This window comes from Salvelinus alpinus, chromosome 10, assembly GCF_045679555.1.
Source record: "Salvelinus alpinus chromosome 10, SLU_Salpinus.1, whole genome shotgun sequence".
NCBI classification, from domain to species: Eukaryota; Metazoa; Chordata; class Actinopteri; order Salmoniformes; family Salmonidae; genus Salvelinus; species Salvelinus alpinus.
This window is the reverse complement of record NC_092095.1, coordinates 4,558,195-4,580,010: the sequence shown is the minus strand read 5'-3', so window position 1 is coordinate 4,580,010 and position 21,816 is coordinate 4,558,195. Positions and strand designations below refer to the sequence as shown.

Below are 21,816 nucleotides of genomic sequence, written 5' to 3'. Positions count from 1 at the left end.
ACAGGGGAAAGCTGGTATCCCCTCTAACAGGTGAAAGCTGGTATCCCCTCTAACAGGTGAAAGCTGGTATCCCCTCTAACAGGTGAAAGCTGGTATCCCCTCTAACAGGTGAAAGCTGGTATCCCCTCTAACAGGTGAAAGCTGATATCCCCTCTAACAGGTGAAAGCTGGTATCCCCTCTAACAGGTGAAAGCTGGTATCCCCTCTAACAGGTGAAAGCTGGTATCCCCTCTAACAGGTGAAAGCTGGTATCCCCTCTAACAGGTGAAAGCTGGTATCCCCTTTAACAGGTGAAAGCTGGTATCCCCTCTAACAGGTGAAAGCTGGTATCCAATCTAACAGGTGAAAGCTGGTATCCCCTCTAACAGGTGAAAGCTGGTATCCCCTCTAACAGGTGAAAGCTGGTATCCCCTCTAACAGGTGAAAGCTGGTATCCCCTCTAACAGGTGAAAGCTGGTATCCCCTCTAACAGGTGAAAGCTGGTATCCCCTCTTACAGGTGAAAGCTGGTATCCCCTCTAACAGGTGAAAGCTGGTATCCCCTCTAACAGGTGAAAGCTGGTATCTCCTCTAACAGGTGAAAGCTGGTATCCCCTCTAACAGGTGAAAGCTGGTATCCCATCTAACAGGTGAAAGCTGGTATCCCCTCTAACAGGTGAAAGCTGGTATCCCCTCTAACAGGTGAACGCTGGTATCCCCTCTAACAGGTGAAAGCTGATATCCCCTCTAACAGGTGAAAGCTGGTATCCCCTCTAACAGGTGAAAGCTGGTATCCCCTCTAACAGGTGAAAGCTGGTATCCCCTCTAACTGGTGAACGCTGATATCCCCTCTAACAGGTGAAAGCTGGTATCCCCTCTAACAGGTGAAAGCTGGTATCCCCTCTAACAGGTGAAAGCTGGTATCCCCTCTAACAGGTGAAAGCTGATATCCCATCTAACAGGTGAAAGCTGGTATCCCCTCTAACAGGTGAAAGCTGGTATCCCCTCTAACAGGTGAAAGCTGATATCCCATCTAACAGGTGAAAGCTGGTATCCCCTCTAACAGGTGAAAGCTGGTATCCCCTCTAACAGGGGAAAGCTGGTATCCCCTCTAACAGGTGAAAGCTGGTATCCCCTCTAACAGGTGAAAGCTGGTATCCCCTCTAACAGGTGAAAGCTGGTATCCCCTCTAACAGGTGAAAGCTGGTATCCCCTCTAACAGGTGAAAGCTGGTATCCCCTCTAACAGGTGAAAGCTGGTATCCCCTCTAACAGGTGAAAGCTGGTATCCCCTCTAACAGGTGAAAGCTGGTATCCCCTCTAACAGGTGAAAGCTGGTATCCCCTCTAACAGGTGAAAGCTGGTTTCCCCTCTAACAGGTGAAAGCTGGTATCTCCTCTAACAGGTGAAAGCTGATATCCCCTCTAACAGGTGAAAGCTGGTATCCCCTCTAACAGGTGAAAGCTGGTATCCCCTCTAACAGGTGAAAGCTGATATCCCATCTAACAGGTGAAAGCTGGTATCCCCTCTAACAGGTGAAAGCTGGTATCCCCTCTAACAGGTGAAAGCTGATATCCCATCTAACAGGTGAAAGCTGGTATCCCCTCTAACAGGTGAAAGCTGGTATCCCCTCTAACAGGGGAAAGCTGGTATCCCCTCTAACAGGTGAAAGCTGGTATCCCCTCTAACAGGTGAAAGCTGGTATCCCCTCTAACAGGTGAAAGCTGGTATCCCCTCTAACAGGTGAAAGCTGGTATCCCCTCTAACAGGTGAAAGCTGGTATCCCCTCTAACAGGTGAAAGCTGGTATCCCCTCTAACAGGTGAAAGCTGGTATCCCCTCTAACAGGTGAAAGCTGGTATCCCCTCTAACAGGTGAAAGCTGGTATCCCCTCTAACAGGTGAAAGCTGGTTTCCCCTCTAACAGGTGAAAGCTGGTATCTCCTCTAACAGGTGAAAGCTGATATCCCCTCTAACAGGTGAAAGCTGGTATCCCCTCTAACAGGTGAAAGCTGGTATCTCCTCTAACAGGTGAAAGCTGGTATCCCCTCTAACAGGTGAAAGCTGGTATCCCATCTAACAGGTGAAAGCTGGTATCCCCTCTAACAGGTGAACGCTGGTATCCCCTCTAACAGGTGAAAGCTGATATCCCCTCTAACAGGTGAAAGCTGGTATCCCCTCTAACAGGTGAAAGCTGGTATCCCCTCTAACAGGTGAAAGCTGGTATCCCCTCTAACAGGTGAATGCTGATATCCCCTCTAACAGGTGAAAGCTGGTATCCCCTCTAACAGGTGAAAGCTGGTATCCCCTCTAACAGGTGAAAGCTGGTATCCCCTCTAACAGGTGAAAGCTGATATCCCATCTAACAGGTGAAAGCTGGTATCCCCTCTAACAGGTGAAAGCTGGTATCCCCTCTAACAGGTGAAAGCTGATATCCCATCTAACAGGTGAAAGCTGGTATCCCCTCTAACAGGTGAAAGCTGGTATCCCCTCTAACAGGGGAAAGCTGGTATCCCCTCTAACAGGTGAAAGCTGGTATCCCCTCTAACAGGTGAAAGCTGGTATCCCCTCTAACAGGTGAAAGCTGGTATCCCCTCTAACAGGTGAAAGCTGGTATCCCCTCTAACAGGTGAAAGCTGGTAACTCCTCTAACAGGTGAAAGCTGGTATCCCCTCTAACAGGTGAAAGCTGGTATCCCCTCTAACAGGTGAAAGCTGGTATCCCCTCTAACAGGTGAAAGCTGGTATCCCCTCTAACAGGTGAAAGCTGGTATCCCCTCTAACAGGGGAAAGCTGATATCCCCTCTAACAGGTGAAAGCTGGTATCCCCTCTAACAGGTGAACGCTGATATCCCCTCTAACAGGTGAAAGCTGGTATCCCCTCTAACAGGGGAAAGCTGACATCCCCTCTAACAGGTGAAAGCTGGTATCCCCTCTAACAGGGGAAAGCTGGTATCCCCTCTAACAGGTGAAAGCTGACATCCCCTCTAACAGGTGAAAGCTGGTATCCCCTCTAACAGGTGAAAGCTGGTATCCCCTCTAACAGGTGAAAGCTGGTATCCCCTCTAACAGGTGAACGCTGATATCCCCTCTAACAGGTGAAAGCTGGTATCCCCTCTAACAGGTGAAAGCTGGTATCCCCTCTAACAGGTGAAAGCTGGTATCCCCTCTAACAGGTGAAAGCTGATATCCCATCTAACAGGTGAAAGCTGATATCCCCTCTAACAGGTGAAAGCTGGTATCCCCTCTAACAGGTGAAAGCTGGTATCCCCTCTAACAGGTGAAAGCTGGTATCCCCTCTAACAGGTGAAAGCTGGTATCCCCTCTAACAGGTGAAAGCTGGTATCCCCTCTAACAGGTGAAAGCTGGTATCCCCTCTAACAGGTGAAAGCTGGTATCCCCTCTAACAGGTGAAAGCTGGTATCCCCTCTAACAGGTGAAAGCTGGTATCCCCTCTAACAGGTGAAAGCTGATATCCCATCTAACAGGTGAAAGCCGATATCCCCTCTAACAGGTGAAAGCTGATATCCCCTCTAACAGGTGAAAGCTGATATCCCCTCTAACAGGTGAAAGCTGATATCCCCTCTAACAGGTGAAATCTGGTATCCCCTCTAACAGGTGAAAGCTGATATCCCCTCTAACAGGTGAACGCTGATATCCCCTCTAACAGGTGAAAGCTGGTATCCCCTCTAACAGGTGAACGCTGATATCCCCTCTAACAGGTGAAATCTGGTATCCCCTCTAACAGGTGAAAGCTGGTATCCCCTCTAACAGGTGAAAGCTGGTATCCCCTCTAACAGGTGAAAGCTGACATCCCCTCTAACAGGTGAAAGCCGATATCCCCTCTAACAGGTGAAAGCCGGTATCCCCTCTAACAGGTGAAAGCTGATATCCCCTCTAACAGGTGAAAGCTGATATCCCCTCTAACAGGTGAAATCTGGTATCCCCTCTAACAGGTGAAAGCTGATATCCCCTCTAACAGGTGAACGCTGATATCCCCTCTAACAGGTGAAAGCTGGTATCCCCTCTAACAGGTGAACGCTGATATCCCCTCTAACAGGTGAAATCTGGTATCCCCTCTAACAGGTGAAAGCTGGTATCCCCTCTAACAGGTGAAAGCTGGTATCCCCTCTAACAGGTGAAAGCTGACATCCCCTCTAACAGGTGAAAGCTGATATCCCCTCTAACAGGTGAAAGCTGGTATCCCCTCTAACAGGTGAAATCTGATATCCCCTCTAACAGGTGAACGCTGATATCCCCTCTAACAGGTGAAATCTGGTATCCCCTCTAACAGGTGAAATCTGATATCCCCTCTAACAGGTGAACGCTGATATCCCCTCTAACAGGTGAACGCTGATATCCCCTCTAACAGGTGAAAGCTGGTATCCCCTCTAACAGGTGAAATCTGATATCCCCTCTAACAGGTGAACGCTGATATCCCCTCTAACAGGTGAAATCTGGTATCCCCTCTAACAGGTGAAATCTGATATCCCCTCTAACAGGTGAACGCTGATATCCCCTCTAACAGGTGAACGCTGATATCCCCTTTAACAGGTGAAATCTGGTATCCCCTCTAACAGGTGAAAGCTGGTATCCCATCTAACAGGTGAAAGCTGGTATCCCCTCTAACAGGTGAAAGCTGATTGGAGGATTTAGAACATACGTAAATTAATGTTTCTCATGTTTCATGTTTGATGCATGCAACGGCTTGTATTGGTTATATCATAATGACAATAAAAGGTGGATAATGGTTATTTTTGTCACTTGGTTGAGTTAGTAACATTATTGCTAGAGTTTGTTAGTGAATCACTTACTACAGTAATCTGAGAGATAGATGCAACATCGCCCAGGTTTTGTTTCATTTCCTCATAGGAGGAGCCTCCCTGTTGAGAAGAGAAGATACACCAGTCTGTTAACACCAGTTTGGTAACGGATCACCGGTCTGGGATCTTCATGTTAAGAATCATAAATACATTTATTCAAACTCTACCTGACTGTAAGTACATGCGCAGAACACATTAACAAACACAGATTGACTCGAGTCCCCACCTCTTCCCCAAATAAATTCAATTCACTTTGCTGAAGTTATTCAATAAAACACATCGAGTCACATTTCCAGCATTGCATCCAGTTTTCCCTCTAGTGGTGACTGCTGGTATGGCATCCCAGCTCTACTCACGCTCCACTTGTGAGGGTCCCATGCGTTGAACCATCCGGTGAACGTCAGTGGCTCGTAGCCCTGTTTGACGGAGATGATGGGTGTGTCAGGGTCCCGCCCCGCTGGGTGGGTCTTCAGGTACTCTAGAGCACTGTTACACGCTTCCTTGGTCTCATATTCGTTGGCAGACCTGCCAATCCACAGGAAAATCTGACGGGATTGGACAAATATGGAGTCAGGGTTATTCAGTGGTAATGATGATATGGTTCACCTGAACTGAACTTTATGTAGAATTATGTTCTACATGAGAACTACATGATACTCGCTTCATCTCTGTTTTAACATCAACTACTGGAATCATATGTTACCAGAGGATTTGAATGAGCCCAGGGCCCAAGACCCTGGCAACTGTGGCAATGACCCCTCACCTCTTCCCAGGTAACTATAGTCATGACCCCTGACCCCTCACCTCCTCCCAGGTAACTATAGTCATGATCCCTGACCCCTCACCTCCTCCCAGGTAACTATAGTCATGATCCCTGACCCCTCACCTCTTCCCAGGTAACTATAGTCATGATCCCTGACCCCTCACCTCCTCCCAGGTAACTATAGTCATGATCCCTGACCCTTCACCTCCTCCCAGGTAACTATAGTCATGATCCCTGACCCCTCACCTCCTCCCAGGTAACTATAGTCATGATCCCTGACCCTTCACCTCCTCCCAGGTAACTATAGTCATGATCCCTGACCCCTCACCTCCTCCCAGGTAACTATAGTCATGATCCCTGACCCTTCACCTCCTCCCAGGTAACTATAGTCATGATCCCTGACCCCTCACCTCCTCCCAGGTAACTATAGTCACAGCCCCTGACCCCTCACCTCCTCCCAGGTAACTATAGTCATGATCCTTGACCCCTCACCTCCTCCCAGGTAACTATAGTCATGATCCCTGACCCCTCACCTCTTCCCAGGTAACTATAGTCATGATCCCTGACCCCTCACCTCCTCCCAGGTAACTATAGTCATGATCCCTGACCCCTCACCTCTTCCCAGGTAACTATAGTCATGATCCCTGACCCCTCACCTCCTCCCAGGTAACTATAGTCATGATCCCTGACCCCTCACCTCCTCCCAGGTAACTATAGTCATGATCCCTGACCCCTCACCTCCTCCCAGGTAACTATAGTCATGATCCCTGACCCCTCACCTCCTCCCAGGTAACTATAGTCATGATCCCTGACCCCTCACCTCCTCCCAGGTAACTATAGTCATGATCCCTGACCCCTCACCTCCTCCCAGGTAACTATAGTCATGATCCCTGACCCCTCATCTCCTCTCAGGTAACTATAGTCATGATCCCTGACCCCTCACCTCCTCCCAGGTAACTATAGTCATGATCCCTGACCCCTCACCTCCTCCCAGGTAACTATAGTCATGATCCCTGACCCCTCACCTCCTCCCAGGTAACTATAGTCATGATCCCTGACCCCTCACCTCCTCCCAGGTAACTATAGTCATGATCCCTGACCCCTCATCTCCTCTCAGGTAACTATAGTCATGATCCCTGACCCCTCACCTCCTCCCAGGTAACTATAGTCATGATCCCTGACCCCTCACCTCCTCCCAGGTAACTATAGTCATGATCCCTGACCCCTCACCTCCTCCCAGGTAACTATAGTCACAGCCCCTGACCCCTCACCTCCTCCCAGGTAACTATAGTCATGATCCCTGACCCCTCACCTCCTCCCAGGTAACTATAGTCATGATCCCTGACCCCTCACCTCCTCCCAGGTAACTATAGTCATGATCCCTGACCCCTCACCTCCTCCCAGGTAACTATAGTCATGATCCCTGACCCCTCACCTCCTCCCAGGTAACTATAGTCACAGCCCCTGACCCCTCACCTCCTCCCAGGTAACTATAGTCATGATCCCTGACCCCTCACCTCCTCCCAGGTAACTATAGTCATGATCCCTGACCCCTCACCTCCTCCCAGGTAACTATAGTCATGATCCCTGACCCCTCACCTCCTCCCAGGTAACTATAGTCATGATCCCTGACCCCTCACCTCCTCCCAGGTAACTATAGTCATGATCCCTGACCCCTCACCTCCTCCCAGGTAACTATAGTCATGATCCCTGACCCCTCATCTCCTCTCAGGTAACTATAGTCATGATCCCTGACCCCTCACCTCCTCCCAGGTAACTATAGTCATGATCCCTGACCCCTCACCTCCTCCCAGGTAACTATAGTCACAGCCCCTGACCCCTCACCTCCTCCCAGGTAACTATAGTCATGATCCCTGACCCCTCACCTCCTCCCAGGTAACTATAGTCATGATCCCTGACCCCTCACCTCCTCCCAGGTAACTATAGTCACAGCCCCTGACCCCTCACCTCCTCCCAGGTAACTATAGTCATGATCCCTGACCCCTCACCTCCTCCCAGGTAACTATAGTCATGATCCCTGACCCCTCACCTCCTCCCAGGTAACTATAGTCACAGCCCCTGACCCCTCACCTCCTCCCAGGTGTCCAGCAGCATGACATCATCCTGGTCGAGGTCCTCCTGAGCCAAGTCCTCCACCTCTGTCATCCTGAACCGACCAGTCTGATTGGAGCATTCAAACAACCGAGGGCTGTGGGGAGACTCCTCTTTTTGCAGTCTGACAGACAGAATGTGATGTCAAATAGTCACATGACAGCATTTGATGTCACAGAGTCAAATGACATGTTCAGAACGATTGACTGACCAATAGCAGGATTACACCTAAAGATATTGCAATAGGGACCTGAACATGAAAACTCTAGACCCTAGATCTAGTGTCATCCTAGTTCTAGTATCATCCTAGTTCTAGTGTCATCCTAGTTCTAGTATCATTCTAGTTCTAGTATCATTCTAGTTCTAGTATAATCCTAGTTATAGTATCATCCTAGTATCATCCTAGTTCTAGTGTCATCCTAGTTCTAGTGTCATCCTAGATCTAGTGTCATCCTAGTTCCAGTATCATCCTAGTTCTAGTATCATCCTAGTTCGAGAATCATCCTAGTTCTAGTGTCATCCTAGATCTAGTGTCATCCTAGTTCCAGTATCATCCTAGTTCTAGTATCATCCTAGTTCAAGCATCATCCTAGTTCTAGTGTCATCCTAGTTCTAGTGTCATCCTAGTTATAGCGTCATCCTAGTATCACCCTAGTTCTAGTATCATCCTAGTTCTAGTATCATCCTAGTTCTAGTATCATCCTAGTTCTAGTATCATCCTATTTCTGGTATCATCCTAGTTCTAGTATCATCCTAGTTCTAGTATCATCCTAGTTCTAGTATCATCCTAGTTCTAGTGTCATCCTAGTTCCAGTATCATCCTAGTTCTAGTATCATCCTAGTTCTAGTATCATCCTATTTCTGGTATCATCCTAGTTCTAGTATCATCCTAGTTCTAGTGTCATCCTAGTTCCAGTATCATCCTAGTTCTAGTATCATCCTAGTTCTAGTATCATCCTAGTTCTAGTGTCATCCTAGATCTAGTGTCATCCTAGTTCCAGTATCATCCTAGTTCTAGTATCATCCTAGTTCTAGTGTCATCCTAGTTCTAGTATCATCCTATTTCTGGTATCATCCTAGTTCCAGCGTCATACTAGTTCAATCATCATCCTAGTCGTAGTATCATGCTAGTTCTAGTATCATTATTGTTCTAGTGTCATCCTAGTTCTAGTTTATTTTTTTTATTTTTTTATTTCACCTTTATTTAACCAGGTAGGCTAGTTGAGAACAAGTTCTCATTTGCAACTGCGACCTGGCCAAGATAAAGCAAAGCAGTGCGAACAGACAACAACACATGGAGTAAACAATAAACAAGTCAATAACACAGTAGGAAAAAAAAAGAAAAAAAAAGAGAATCTATATACAGTGTGTGCAAAAGGCATGAGGAGGTAGACAATAAATAGGCCATAGGAGCGAATAATTACAATTTAGCAGATTAACACTGGAGTGATAAATAGTTCTAGTTCTAGTATCATCCTAGTTCTAGTATCATCCTAGTTCTAGTATCATCCTAGTTCTAGTATCATCCTAGTTCTAGTATCATCCTAGTTCTAGTATCATCCTAGTTCTAGTATCATCCTAGTTCTAGTATCATCCTAGTTCTATTTCTAGCATCATCCTAGTTCAATTATCATGCTAGCTCTTGTATCATCCTAGTTCTAGCATCATCCTAGTTCTTGTGTCGTCCTAGTTCTGTCATCATCCTTGTTCTAGTGTCATCCTAGTTCTAGTATCATCCTATTTCTAGTATCATCCTAGTTCTAGTATCATCCTAGTTCTAGTATCATCCTAGTTCTAGTATCATCCTAGTTCTAGTATCATCCTAGTTCTAGTATCATCCTAGTTCTAGTATCATCCTAGTTCTAGTTCTAGTGTCATCCTAGTTCTAGTATCATCCTAGTATCATCCTAGTTCTAGTGTCATCCTATTTGTAGTATAATCCTAGTTATAGTATAATCCTAGTTCTAGTATCATCCTAGTTCTAGTATCGTCCTAGTTCTAGTTCTAGTGTCATCCTTGTTCTAGTGTCATCCTAGTTCTAGTATCATCCTATTTCTAGTATCATCCTAGTTCTAGTATCATCCTAGTTCTAGTATCATCCTAGTTCTAGTATCATCCTAGTTCTAGTATCATCCTAGTTCTAGTGTCATCCTAGTTCTAGTATCATCCTAGTTCTAGTATCATCCTAGTTCTAGTATCATCCTAGTTCTAGTATCATCCTAGTTCTAGTATCATCCTAGTTCTAGTATCATCCTAGTTCTAGTTCTAGTGTCATCCTAGTTCTAGTATCATCCTAGTATCATCCTAGTTCTAGTGTCATCCTATTTGTAGTATAATCCTAGTTATAGTATAATCCTAGTTCTAGTATCATCCTAGTTCTAGTGTCATCCTATTTGTAGTATAATCCTAGTTATAGTATCATCCTAGTTCTAGTATCATCCTAGTTCTAGTGTCATCCTATTTGTAGTATAATCCTAGTTATAGTATAATCCTAGTTCTAGTGTCATCCTAGTTTCATCCTGGTATCATCCTGGTATCATCGTAGTTATAATGTCATGGTAGTTCTAGTATCATCCTATTTCAAATCAAATTGTATTTGTCACATGCGCCGAAGACCTTACAGTGAAATTCTGACTTACAAGCACTTAACCAACAATGCTTTAAGAAGTTCTGAAGAAAAACGTGTGAAGTAAAAAATAGATAAGTAAAAAAATAAAAAAAATAAAAGTAACAAATAATTGAACAGCAGCAGTAAAATAACAATAGCAATAGTGAGGCTACATAAAGTGGGTACCAGTACAGAGTCAATGTGCGGGGTCACCGGTTAGTCGAGGTAATTGAGGTAATACGTACATGTAGGTAGAGTTAAAGTGACCTTATAGTATCATCCTAGGTCTAGTATCATTCTAGTTATATTATCATCAGTCTGTGTGTACCGTGTCATCAGTGTGTGTGTACCGTGTCATCAGTCTGTGTATACCGTGTCAGCAGTGTGTGTGTACCGTATCAGCAGTGTGTGTGTACCTCTTGTCGCAGGCGTAGGGGGCCTTCCCTCCCAGAGCCACCCAGAACTCAGCAGGCTCCTGTCCCTCCATAACAACCTGTTTATCCTGCCTGGACAGAACGTCTGCCACAGCCTTCGCCATCTCTCTCTCATCACCACTACAACCCTGAGACACAACACATACAGGTACATGTCACACACACTACAGATACATGAAAACTGATCCCTCCTCTGCTCTTCAAGTGATAATGCCAGAGAAGCCGTTGTTTGGAGGATATATTGGCACGGGTGTTGTTAGGACCGAGACAAAGTCGAGGACTGGAAAACAGTGCCAATATATCCTCCAAACGCCGGCTTCAAGGGCATTTTCGTTTTTATACAACGGGTGAACAACATATTGAAATAATGATTGGCATATTTTTTATTAAAAACATTATTTTGATGAATTTATTCACACTTTCATCCTTCCACAATATATAGTCCCGATACAAATCTAGGGTAGCCACCCAAGCTGGCTTGTTGTTCGTTCTATCGGTTTGGTTACTAAAGACGAGACCCAGTCGTTCAGTCTTTTTGTTCTGTATCTATGGACGCGACCCAGTCGTTCGGTCTAAATGTTCCATTGCCATACTGGCTGGCAACGTTCTTATCCCTTGCTTGCTAGCTAGCCAACTATGGCTAACTTACAGTCACGTCAAAAAGTGCAACCAGAATAACAGCAAAGTTGCCGCATTTGCATTTGTTTCAGCTGTTTTCTAGGGACATTTATTTGGACACATCCATAACAGTGCGCTAATAAGGCGTGAGTTCGCCTGGCGTAGAAATTGTGCTCACTCGTCAGGACACTGTTGTTCAGAGGAGCTAGCCAACAACACAGCAAACACGATCGTTTTAAACTGAAGTTGGAAAGACTGAAAACTAGCAGCCCTTCATTTTGTTTTTCCTGTTTTCGATTGCCATTTCCTTCGACTGGCTGAGAAACGCTGCCTGCCTGTTTGTCTCGTCCCAACTCCTGACACGTTCATTACTATGGAAGAGCTGGAGATCGACGTTGAATATTGAAACTATGTTGCTAATGTCGATTTATTCAAATCTCCTGTCACGCCGTGATCTGTTTCACCTGACCTTGTGACTGTGTCCGCCCCCTCCAGATGTTGCTAATTTTCCCTGGTGTATTTATCCCTGTGTTTCCTGTCTCTCTGTGTCAGTTCGTCTTGTACGTTCAAGTCAACCATCGTGTTTTTCACGTGCTCCTAGCTTTTCTATTCTCTTACTAGTCCTCCCGGTTTTGACCTTGGCCTGTTTTTCTGGACTCCATTCCTGCCTGCCTGACCATTCTGTCTGCCCTGCCCTGACCTCGAGCCTGCCTGACCATTCTGTCTGCCCTGCCCTGACCTCGAGCCTGCCTGACCATTCTGTCTGCCCTGCCCTGACCTCGAGCCTGCCTGACCATTCTGTCTGCGCTGCCCTGACCTCTAGCTTGCCTGCCATTCTGTATCTCTGAACTGGTTTTGACCTTTTGCCTGTCCACGACCATTCTCTTGCCTACTCCTTTTGGATTGTTAAGAAGCATCTTGGACTTTAACCATATGCCTCCTGTGTCTGCATCTGGGTCTCGCCTTGTGCCCTTACATCTCCACTGTTGGAAACTAAATGTTTGTCTAAAAGAAATATGAGATAATGTCTAGATGCTTTTTATAGTGGAGATAAAGTTTATAAATTGCCTGGCTGGGCTGATGGATTGCGTAGTCAGATGGATCAGATTGAATAGGCATTTTAACATCATCGATTTATCCGGTGGTAACTTGTGGAATAGACACCAGCTGGAATGCGGTTTTAACATATTAGCATTCAGGATTAGACCCATCCGTTATATAATCCCTGTCAAACATAGTACCTTGCCATACCACAGGTAAATCGTGTGGTCAGTTTTTAGCAGGAACACATCGTTGGTGTTGAGTGATGAGGAGCGGGCTGGGACCTCAGTAGCCCTGGTGTTCATCTCATGAGTCCCTCGAACCTGGAACAGTCTGGCTCCTGGGCCTGGGTTAGTCACCCCCGCTCTGCCTGTACCACCCTGCACACGCACACACACGCACACACACACACACACACACACACACACACACACACACACACACACACACACACACACACACACGCACACACACACGCACGCACGCACGCACGCACGCACGCACGCACGCACGCACACACACACACACACACACACACAATCATCGTAAAGGGATAGTTCATCCAAAATCTAAATTTGAGTGACATTTCCCTTTCCTTGAGTTTTGTCTGAAGGTCCATGGTGACAGAATCCACAATAATCCATGATTTGCTTCTGTCGTTTTTGAGGAAGTTTCAATTTGTAGTGCAGCTTTGCTAACATTGCTTCTCCTGGAACCACTGATGAAACCTAGTGACGCTAACATGCTAACATTGCTTCGCCTGGAACCACTGATGAAACCTAGTGACGCTAACATGCTAACATTGCTTCGCCTGGAACCACTGATGAAACCTAGTGACGCTAACATGCTAACTTCAGGCTGGTGACAGAAGTAAATCATGGATTATTGTGGATTCTGTCACCATGGACCTTCAGACAAAACTTAAGGAAAGGGAAATGTCACTCAAATGTCACTCAAAAATCTCTTTAAGATGAAGGACTATGTCACCAGAAGAAAGATGATCTCACCTCAAAGATGATGAGTTTTCCTTTAAAGATGGCCAGGAAGTGACGCGGCTCTTTTCCCATGACCACCCTGACTTGGACAGGCACTCCGCTGTACTTGTTGTCCATGGCAACGGCCTGATAGGCACACGATGTGATCTCATCCTGAGTAGCATGGCGACCCTGCACCGTAAACCAAGACACACATCAGTCACACACACCCAGCACAACACACAGGTTAATAAACGATACACTGACTAGTCTCATCTCCTAGTGATTAATTAACTACACACTGACTAGTCTTATCTCCTAGTGATTCATTAACTATACACTGACTAGTCTCATCTCCTAGTGATTCATTAACTATACACTGACTAGTCTTATCTCCTAGTGATTAATTAACTATACACTGACTAGTCTCATCTCCTAGTGATTCATTAACTAGTCACTGACTAGTCTCATCTCCTAGTGATTCATTAACTATACACTGACTAGTCTCATCTCCTAGTGATTCATTAACTAGTCACTGACTAGTCTCATCTCCTAGTGATTCATTAACTAGTCACTGACTAGTCTCATCTCCTAGTAATTCATTAACTATACACTGACTAGTCTTATCTCCTAGTGTTTAATGAACTAGTCACTGACTAGTCTCATCTCCTAGTGTTTAATTAACTAGTCACTGACTAGTCTCATCTCCTAGTGGTTCATTAACTATACACTGACTAGTCTCATCTCCTAGTGTTTAATTAACTATACACTGACTAGTCTTATCTCCTAGTGATTCATTAACTATACGCTGACTAGTCTCAGGAGCACAGACTATCAACGTTGACCAACACTATAATGCTGGAAATCAAGGCATTATATATAGACTGAAGAAGACATGGTCAGAACCTGTTGTCAGTGTCTTACCTGCCACATGTAGAGTATGTCTTACCTGCCACATGTAGAGTATGTCTTACCTGTCACATGTAGAGTATGTCTTACCTGCCACATGTAGAGTATGTCTTACCTGCCACATGTAGAGTATGTCTTACCTGCCACATGTAGAGTATGTCTTACCTGCCACATGTAGAGTATGTCTTACCTGCCACATGTAGAGTATGTCTTACCTGCCACATGTAGAGTATGTCTTACCTGCCACATTTAGAGTATGTCTTACCTGCCACATGTAGAGTATGTCTTACCTGCCACATGTAGAGTATGTCTTACCTGCCACATGTAGAGTATGTCTTACCTGCCACATGTAGAGTATGTCTTACCTGCCACATGTAGAGTATGTCTTACCTGCCACATGTAGAGTATGTCTTACCTGCCACATGTAGAGTATGTCTTACCTGCCACATGTAGAGTATGTCTTACCTGCCACATGTAGAGTATGTCTTACCTGCCACATGTAGAGTATGTACTGCAGCTTGTTAGCTCTCTTGTAGGTGTAGAGCACCAGGTAACAGTCTCCTCCGTAGAACTGACCGAACGAGCTGGGGTGGAGCTCTCTCAACTCCAGGTCCTCTATACGCCAGATCTGGACAAAGACCATTGCATGTTTAAGTCAGTAATTGTGGGAGTAGGTGTTTGGTATTTTTGGTATTTTATTTGGATCCCCATTAGGTGTTGCAAAAGCAACAGCTACTCTTCTTGGCGGTCCACACAGAACATGAAACATGACATAATACAGAATATTAATAGACAAGAGCAGCTCAAGGACAGAACTACATACATTTAAAAAAGGAACACGTAGCCTACATATCAATGCATACACACCAACTATCTAGGTCCAATAGGGGAGAGGCGTTGTGCCGTGAGGTGTTGCTTTATCTGTTTTTTGAAACCAGGTTTGCTGTTTATTTGAGCAATATGAGATGGAAGGAAGTTCCATGCAATAAGGGCTTTATATAATACTGTACTCTTTCTTGAATTTGTTCTGGATTTGGGGACTATGAAAAGACCCCTGGTGGCATGTCTGGTGAGGTAAGTGTGTGTGTCAGAGCTGTGTGTAAGATGACTATGCAAATAATTTTGTATTTAACGCATTAATGTTTCTTATAAAAAGAAGTGATGCAGTCAGTCTCTCCTCAACTCTTAACCAAGAGAGACTGGCATGCATAGTATTTATATCAGCCCTCTGATTACAATGAAGAGCAAGACGTGCCGCTCTGTTCTGGGCCACCTGCAGCTTAACTAGATCTTTCCTTGCAGCACTCGACCACACGACTGGACATAATCAAGATTAGACAAAACTAGAGCCTGCAGGACTTGCTTTTTGGAGAGTGGTGTAAAAACAATCTATTTACAACAGACAGACCTCTCCCTATCTTTACAACCATTGAATCTATATGTTTTGACCATGAAAGTTTACAATCTAAGGTAACACCAATTAATTTAGTCTCCTAAACTTGTTCAACAGCTGAGGTCTAGAGCTTAGGGAATGATTTCTACCAAATACAATGCTCTTAGTTTTAGAGATGTTCAGGACCAGTTTGTTACTGTCCACCCATTCTAAAACAGACTGCAACTCTTTGTTTAGGATTTCAGTGACTTCATTAGCTGTGGTTGCTGATGCATATATGGTTGAGTCATCAGCATACATGGACACACATGCTTTGTTTAATGCCAGTGTCAGGTCATTTGTAAAAATTATAAAATAGTAGAGGGCCTAGAGAACTACCCTGCAGTACACCACACTTTGTAGGTCTGCTGTTAGAACCAGTAAAGGCCGCTTTACCACTCGTGGGTAGCGGAATTACTTTGGCTTCCCTCCAGGCCTGAGGACAAAGACTTTCCTCTCAGCTCAGATTAAAGATATGACAGATAGGAGTGGCTATAGAGTCAGATTAAAGATATGACAGATAGGAGTGGCTATAGAGTCAGATTAAAGATATGACAGATAGGAGTGGCTATAGAGTCAGATTAAAGATATGACAGATAGGAGTGGCTATAGAGTCAGATTAAAGATATGACAGATAGGAGTGGCTATAGAGTCAGCTACCATCCTCAGTAGCTTTCCATCTAAGTTGTCAATGCCAGGAAGTTTGTCATTATTGATCGATAACAATACTTTTTCCACCTCTCCCACACTAACTTGACAAAATTCAACATTACAATGCTTTTCTTTCATTACTTGTTTTTTTACGCATGAATATGAAGGCTCACTGTTTGTTGTTGGCATTTCCTGCCTAAGTTTGACCACTTTGACTGTGAAGTAATCATTCAAATAATTGTCAACATCAAATGGTTTTGAGATGAATAAGTAACGGATTCGATGAAAGATGGAGTTGAATGTCTTTCTGACCATAATTTAATTTAAAGTACTCCACAGTTTTTCCCATCATTCTTTATATCATTGATCTTGGCTTCATAATACAATTTCTTCTTCTTTTTGTTGAGTTTAGTCACATAATTTCTCAAATTGCATTAATCAGCCAGTCAGATGTGCAGTCAGACTTATTAGCCACTCCTTTTCCCCCATCTCTTTCAACCATACAGTTTTTAAATTCCTCATCAATCCATGGAGCCTTAACAGTTCTAACAGTCAGTTTCTTAACAGCTGCATGTTCATCAATAATTGCAAGAAGCAATTTCGTAAATTAATCAAGTTCAGTGTCTGGATGCTCCTTATTAATCACATCAGACCAACAAATATTTTTAACATCATCGCCATAAGAGCCATAAGAGCAAAATCTTATACACTATTTTAGGTCCAGCTGTTGGAACGTTGTCTTTCCTGGATATTGCCACTATATTGTGATCACTGCATCCAATGGGGACGGATACAGCTTTAGAACAACGTTCTACAGTATTAGTAAACATGTGATCGATACATGTGGATGATCTTGTTCCTGTAGTGTTTGTAAACACCCTGGTAGGTTGATTAATAACCTGAACCAGATTACAGGAACTGGTTACAGTGAGAAGCTTCCTCTTGAGAGGACAGCTTGATGAAAACCAGTCAATATTCATGTCCCCAAGAAAGTAGACCTCTCTGTTTACATCACGTACACTATCAAGCATTTCACACACATTATTTAGATACTGACTGTTAGCACTTGGTGGCCTATAGCAACACCCCAAAATAAAAGGCTTTAGATGAGGCAGGTGAACCTGCACCCACAACACTTCAATAACACTGGACATAAGATCTTCTCTAAGCATTACAGGGATATGGCTCTGAATATATACAGCAACACCTCCCCCATAAGCATTCCAGGGATATGGCTCTGAATACATACAGCAACACCTCCCCCATAAGCATTCCTGTCTCTTCTATAGATGTTATATCCTTGTATTGCGCCTGCTGTATCATCAAATTAATGATCTAAGTGAGTCTCAGAAATGGCTAATATATGAATGTTATCTGATGTTAGCAAGTTATTGATTTCATGAACCTTATTTCTAAGGCTCCATATATTAATATGGGATATTTCCAGCCCTTTCCTGGGTAGCTGATCAGAGATAGACATAATATGGAAAAGAAAGAGAAAAACCGTACATTCAGCAGTCCATTAATCAGTTGGTGTGTGTGTGTGTGTGTGTGTGTTCTGTGGGGTTCAAGCTACGAACCCATAGGCTTAGCTCTCTCATCCCTTCCAGGCTTGTCGGAGGGAGGGTGGACAATGAGCCTGTCATAGCGGATGTAAGAAATGTCTCCACGCGCTCTGGCAGCTTTCATGGCTGGATCAGATCTTTCCTCTTCTGGAGCACAGCTTCAGGGTAGTCCTCGTTGAGGAAGATATACATTACCAGTCAAAAGTGTTGACACATCTACTCATTCAAGGGTTTTTCTAGATTTTTTTGTATTTTCTACATTATACAATACTAGTGAAGACTGCCAATCTATAGAATAACACATATGGAATCATGTAGTAACCAAACAAGTGTTAAACAAATCAAAATATATTTTATATTTGAGATTCTTCAAAGTAGCCACCCTTTGTCATGATGACAGCTTTGCACACTCTTGGCATTCTCTCAACCAGCTTCATGAGGCAGTCACCTGGAATGCATTTCAATTAACTGGTGTGCCTTTTTCTAAAGTTCATTTAATTTCTTTCCTTCTTAATGTGTTTGAGCCAATCAGTTATGTTGTGACAAGGTAAGGGGGTATACAGAAAATAGCCCTATTTGGTAAAAGACCAAGTCCATATTATGGCAGGAACAGCTCAAATAAGCAAAGAGAAACGACAGTCCATCATTACTTTAAGACATGAAGGTCAGTCAATACGCAACATTTCAAGAACTTTTATAGTTTCTTCAAGTGCAGTCGCAAAAACCATCAAGCGCTATGATGAATCTGTCTCTCATGATGACCACCACAGGAGAGGAAGAACCAGAGTTTCCTCTGCTGTGGAGGATAAGTTCATTAGAGTTAACTGTACATCAGATTGCAGCTCAAATAAATCCTTCACTGTCACGGCTGTCGTCTTCCTCCTCGTCCGAGGAGGAGAAGTTTGAAGGATCGGAGGACCAATACGCAGCGTGGTAAGTGTTCGTCATTTTAATGGAAAAACTGAACACTACAAAAACAACAAAGAAACAACCGTGAAGCTAAATACCAATCGTGCTGACACAAACACTACACATAGACAATCACCCACAACCCACAATGACAAAACAGGCTACCTAAATATGGTTCCCAATCAGAGACAACGACTAACACCTGCCTCTGATTGAGAACCATATCAGGCCAAACACAGAAACAGACAAACTAGACATACAACATAGAATGCCCACTCAGATCACACCCTGACCAAACAAAACATAGAAACATACAAAGCAAACTATGGTCAGGGCGTGACATTCACAGAGTTCAAGTAACAGACACATCTCAACATCAACTGTTCAGAGGAGACTGTGTGAATCAGGCCTTCATGGTTGAATTGCTGCAAAGAAACCATTATTGAAGGACACCAATAATAAGAAGAGACTTGCTTGGGACAAGAAAGACGAGCAATGGACATTAGACTGGTGGAAATCTGTCCTTTGGTCTGATGAATCCAAATTTGAGATTGTTGGTTCCAACCGTTGTGTTTTTGTGAGACGCAGAGTAGGTTAACGCATGATTTCCGCATGTGTGGTTCCCACCGTGAAGAATGGAGGAGGAGGTTTGATGGTGTGGGTGTGCTTTGTTGGTGACACTGTCAGTGATTTATTTAGAATTCAAGGCACACTTTACCAGCATGGCTACCACAGCATTCTGCAACGATACACCATCCCATCTGGTTTGCACTTAGTGGGACTATCATTTGTTTTTCAACAAGACAATGACCCAGAACACACCTCCAAGTTGTGTAAGGGCTATTGGACCAAGGAGAGTGATGAAGTGCTGCATCAGATGACCTGGCCTCCACAATTACCCATCCTCAACCCAATTTAAATGGTTTTGGATGATTTTGAAAGCAGGGTGAAAGAAAAGCAGCCAACAAGTGCTCAGCATATGTAGGAACTCATTCAAGAAAAGCATTCCTCATGAAGCTGGTTGAGAGAATGCCAAGAGTGTGCAAAGCTGTCAACAAGGCGAAAGGTGGCTACTTTGAAAAATCTAAAATATATTTTGATCTGTTAAACACTTTTTTGTTTACTACATGATTCCATATGTGTTATTTCATAGTTTTTATGTCTTCATTATTATTCTACAATGTAGAAAATAGTAAAAATAAATGAAATTCCTTGAATGAGTAGGCGTGTCCAAAACTTTGACTGGTACTGTACGTTCCTCTCAAGTTCTTGGCTCTTTCCAGAACAGCTGCCTTGTCCTTGAACTCAGGAACTTAACCGTACTCCTGCTGGCTTTGGTCTTTGTCAGGGTAGCAACGTAGTTTACACTGTTACTCCTCGCAGTTCCTGACAGGGCAGGTCACAGGGAAGATTGAAAACAACAAACAGCAGTGATCTAAACAGCCATAAACCAGGGACAATCCGTGGTCCCAGCCACAATGGCTAACCGCATCGCGGGCTGCGTTCTCAAGTAAACCTTGCTAGCTTGATAGGCCAAAAAGCTCCTCAAACTCGGCTGGCAGGATCACTTATTTGAAGTTCCGTTTAGTTTCAGTTAGTTTTCAGACCTGATTTGTTAGTTTTTATTTAGTTTTAGTCGTATAAAAATATTTCTATTTGGTTTTTAAATGATTTAGTTTCAGTTTTAATGTTCGGACAGATAGCACGTGTGGGAGGCTAGGAGACATTTGGGTTGTATAGTTTAAACATATAGTTCAAACAACACCAGTCCAATGTGTTTTAACATTTTAACATTAGTAGTACATGTAAGGAGAATCAAGTTAGCTACCTAATCATTTATGTTTGAAACTTCGCCCTCTCCTGGCAGCACTTACTTCATATATTTAGTTGCTTGAAATCCCCCAAAAGATTAAACTCAATTGAAAACAATATTAGATTTTTGCCCAAATTAAAAGATAACAAATAATAGCCTTGGTGTCTCACCTGAACCTGTCCAGAGGCATCGTCCACCATACGTTGCTGTGCTGCCAGTTCAGGACGAGCATGAAGCTCCATCACATCAAACTTCACCTGCTCAACCTTAGCTACAGGACACAATGGTGTTGAGATGGAACAACAAACCTGCACATCTATGACCAGGGTTGATAAGGATGGATTTACAGTGTACAGAAGTTACTCATCGTAAAGAAGTTGTTGTTTAGGTAGTTACCCATCATCTTTGTTTCCTGTAGCTAGTTACAGCACCTTCAGAAAGTCTTTGTTTCCTGTAGCTAGTTACAGCACCTTCAGAAAGTCTTTGTTTCCTGTAGCTAGTTACAGCACCTTCAGAAAGTCTTTGTTTCCTGTAGCTAGTTACAGCATCTTCAGAAAGTCTTTGTTTCCTGTAGCTAGTTACAGCACCTTCAGAAAGTCTTTGTTTCCTGTAGCTAGTTACAGCACCTTCAGAAAGTCTTCATACCCCTTGACTTATTGCACATTTTGTTGTGTTACAGCCTGAATTTAAAATGGATTAAATATATTTTTTTCTCTCACCCATCTACACAACAATAAGTGTATTTTTCCGGGTGTGAGCGTGCAGGACAGAGGAATAGCAATTATTACACTATTGTTCTAAATTCAATCACCTTCTTCATCATCATTCAGTTAATTGAAATTAAATTTTGAAGTCGTGCACAATTATCAATTTCTATTTGGTTTATGTCGCCCATCCATTGTCAGTTAGAAACACAGCAGCGCCTTGGGACCCAAAAGCATAATGAGTGATCTAACTCCCCCTTGTGGTGGTCTGGAGTAATGAAGTGGTGACGCAGGGTACCGTACTAAACCACGAATTACCTCTAAGTCCCGCAAAACTTTAAGTTGAGCAACCACTGTACCTATCTTGGCTAGTTAATAGTAGCTACCTATCTTGTTTAGTTAATAGTAGTTACCTAATTGAGTTAGTAGTAGTTACCTATATTGGGTAATTAAAAGTATTTACCTACTTAGTTAGTTTGTTAATTA

The 21,816-nt window shown here is 43.8% G+C and overlaps 1 protein-coding gene across 2 annotated transcripts in view; it reads right to left on the bottom strand.

The window, feature by feature from the left end:
* Window positions 1–21,816, bottom strand: part of vill (villin-like) — a 53,357-nt gene that overhangs the window by 3,720 nt on the left and 27,821 nt on the right. For both annotated transcript variants that reach the window (XM_071327905.1, XM_071327906.1), the window contains 8 exons: window positions 20,797–20,897; window positions 14,747–14,884; window positions 13,381–13,539; window positions 12,574–12,753; window positions 10,697–10,842; window positions 7,652–7,796; window positions 5,154–5,342; window positions 4,789–4,857 (listed from right to left, as the gene is read on the bottom strand). In XM_071327905.1, coding sequence (XP_071184006.1) covers window positions 4,789–4,857; window positions 5,154–5,342; window positions 7,652–7,796; window positions 10,697–10,842; window positions 12,574–12,753; window positions 13,381–13,539; window positions 14,747–14,884; window positions 20,797–20,897 — 1,127 coding nt within the window. The remainder of the gene's footprint in view (window positions 1–4,788; window positions 4,858–5,153; window positions 5,343–7,651; window positions 7,797–10,696; window positions 10,843–12,573; window positions 12,754–13,380; window positions 13,540–14,746; window positions 14,885–20,796; window positions 20,898–21,816) is intronic.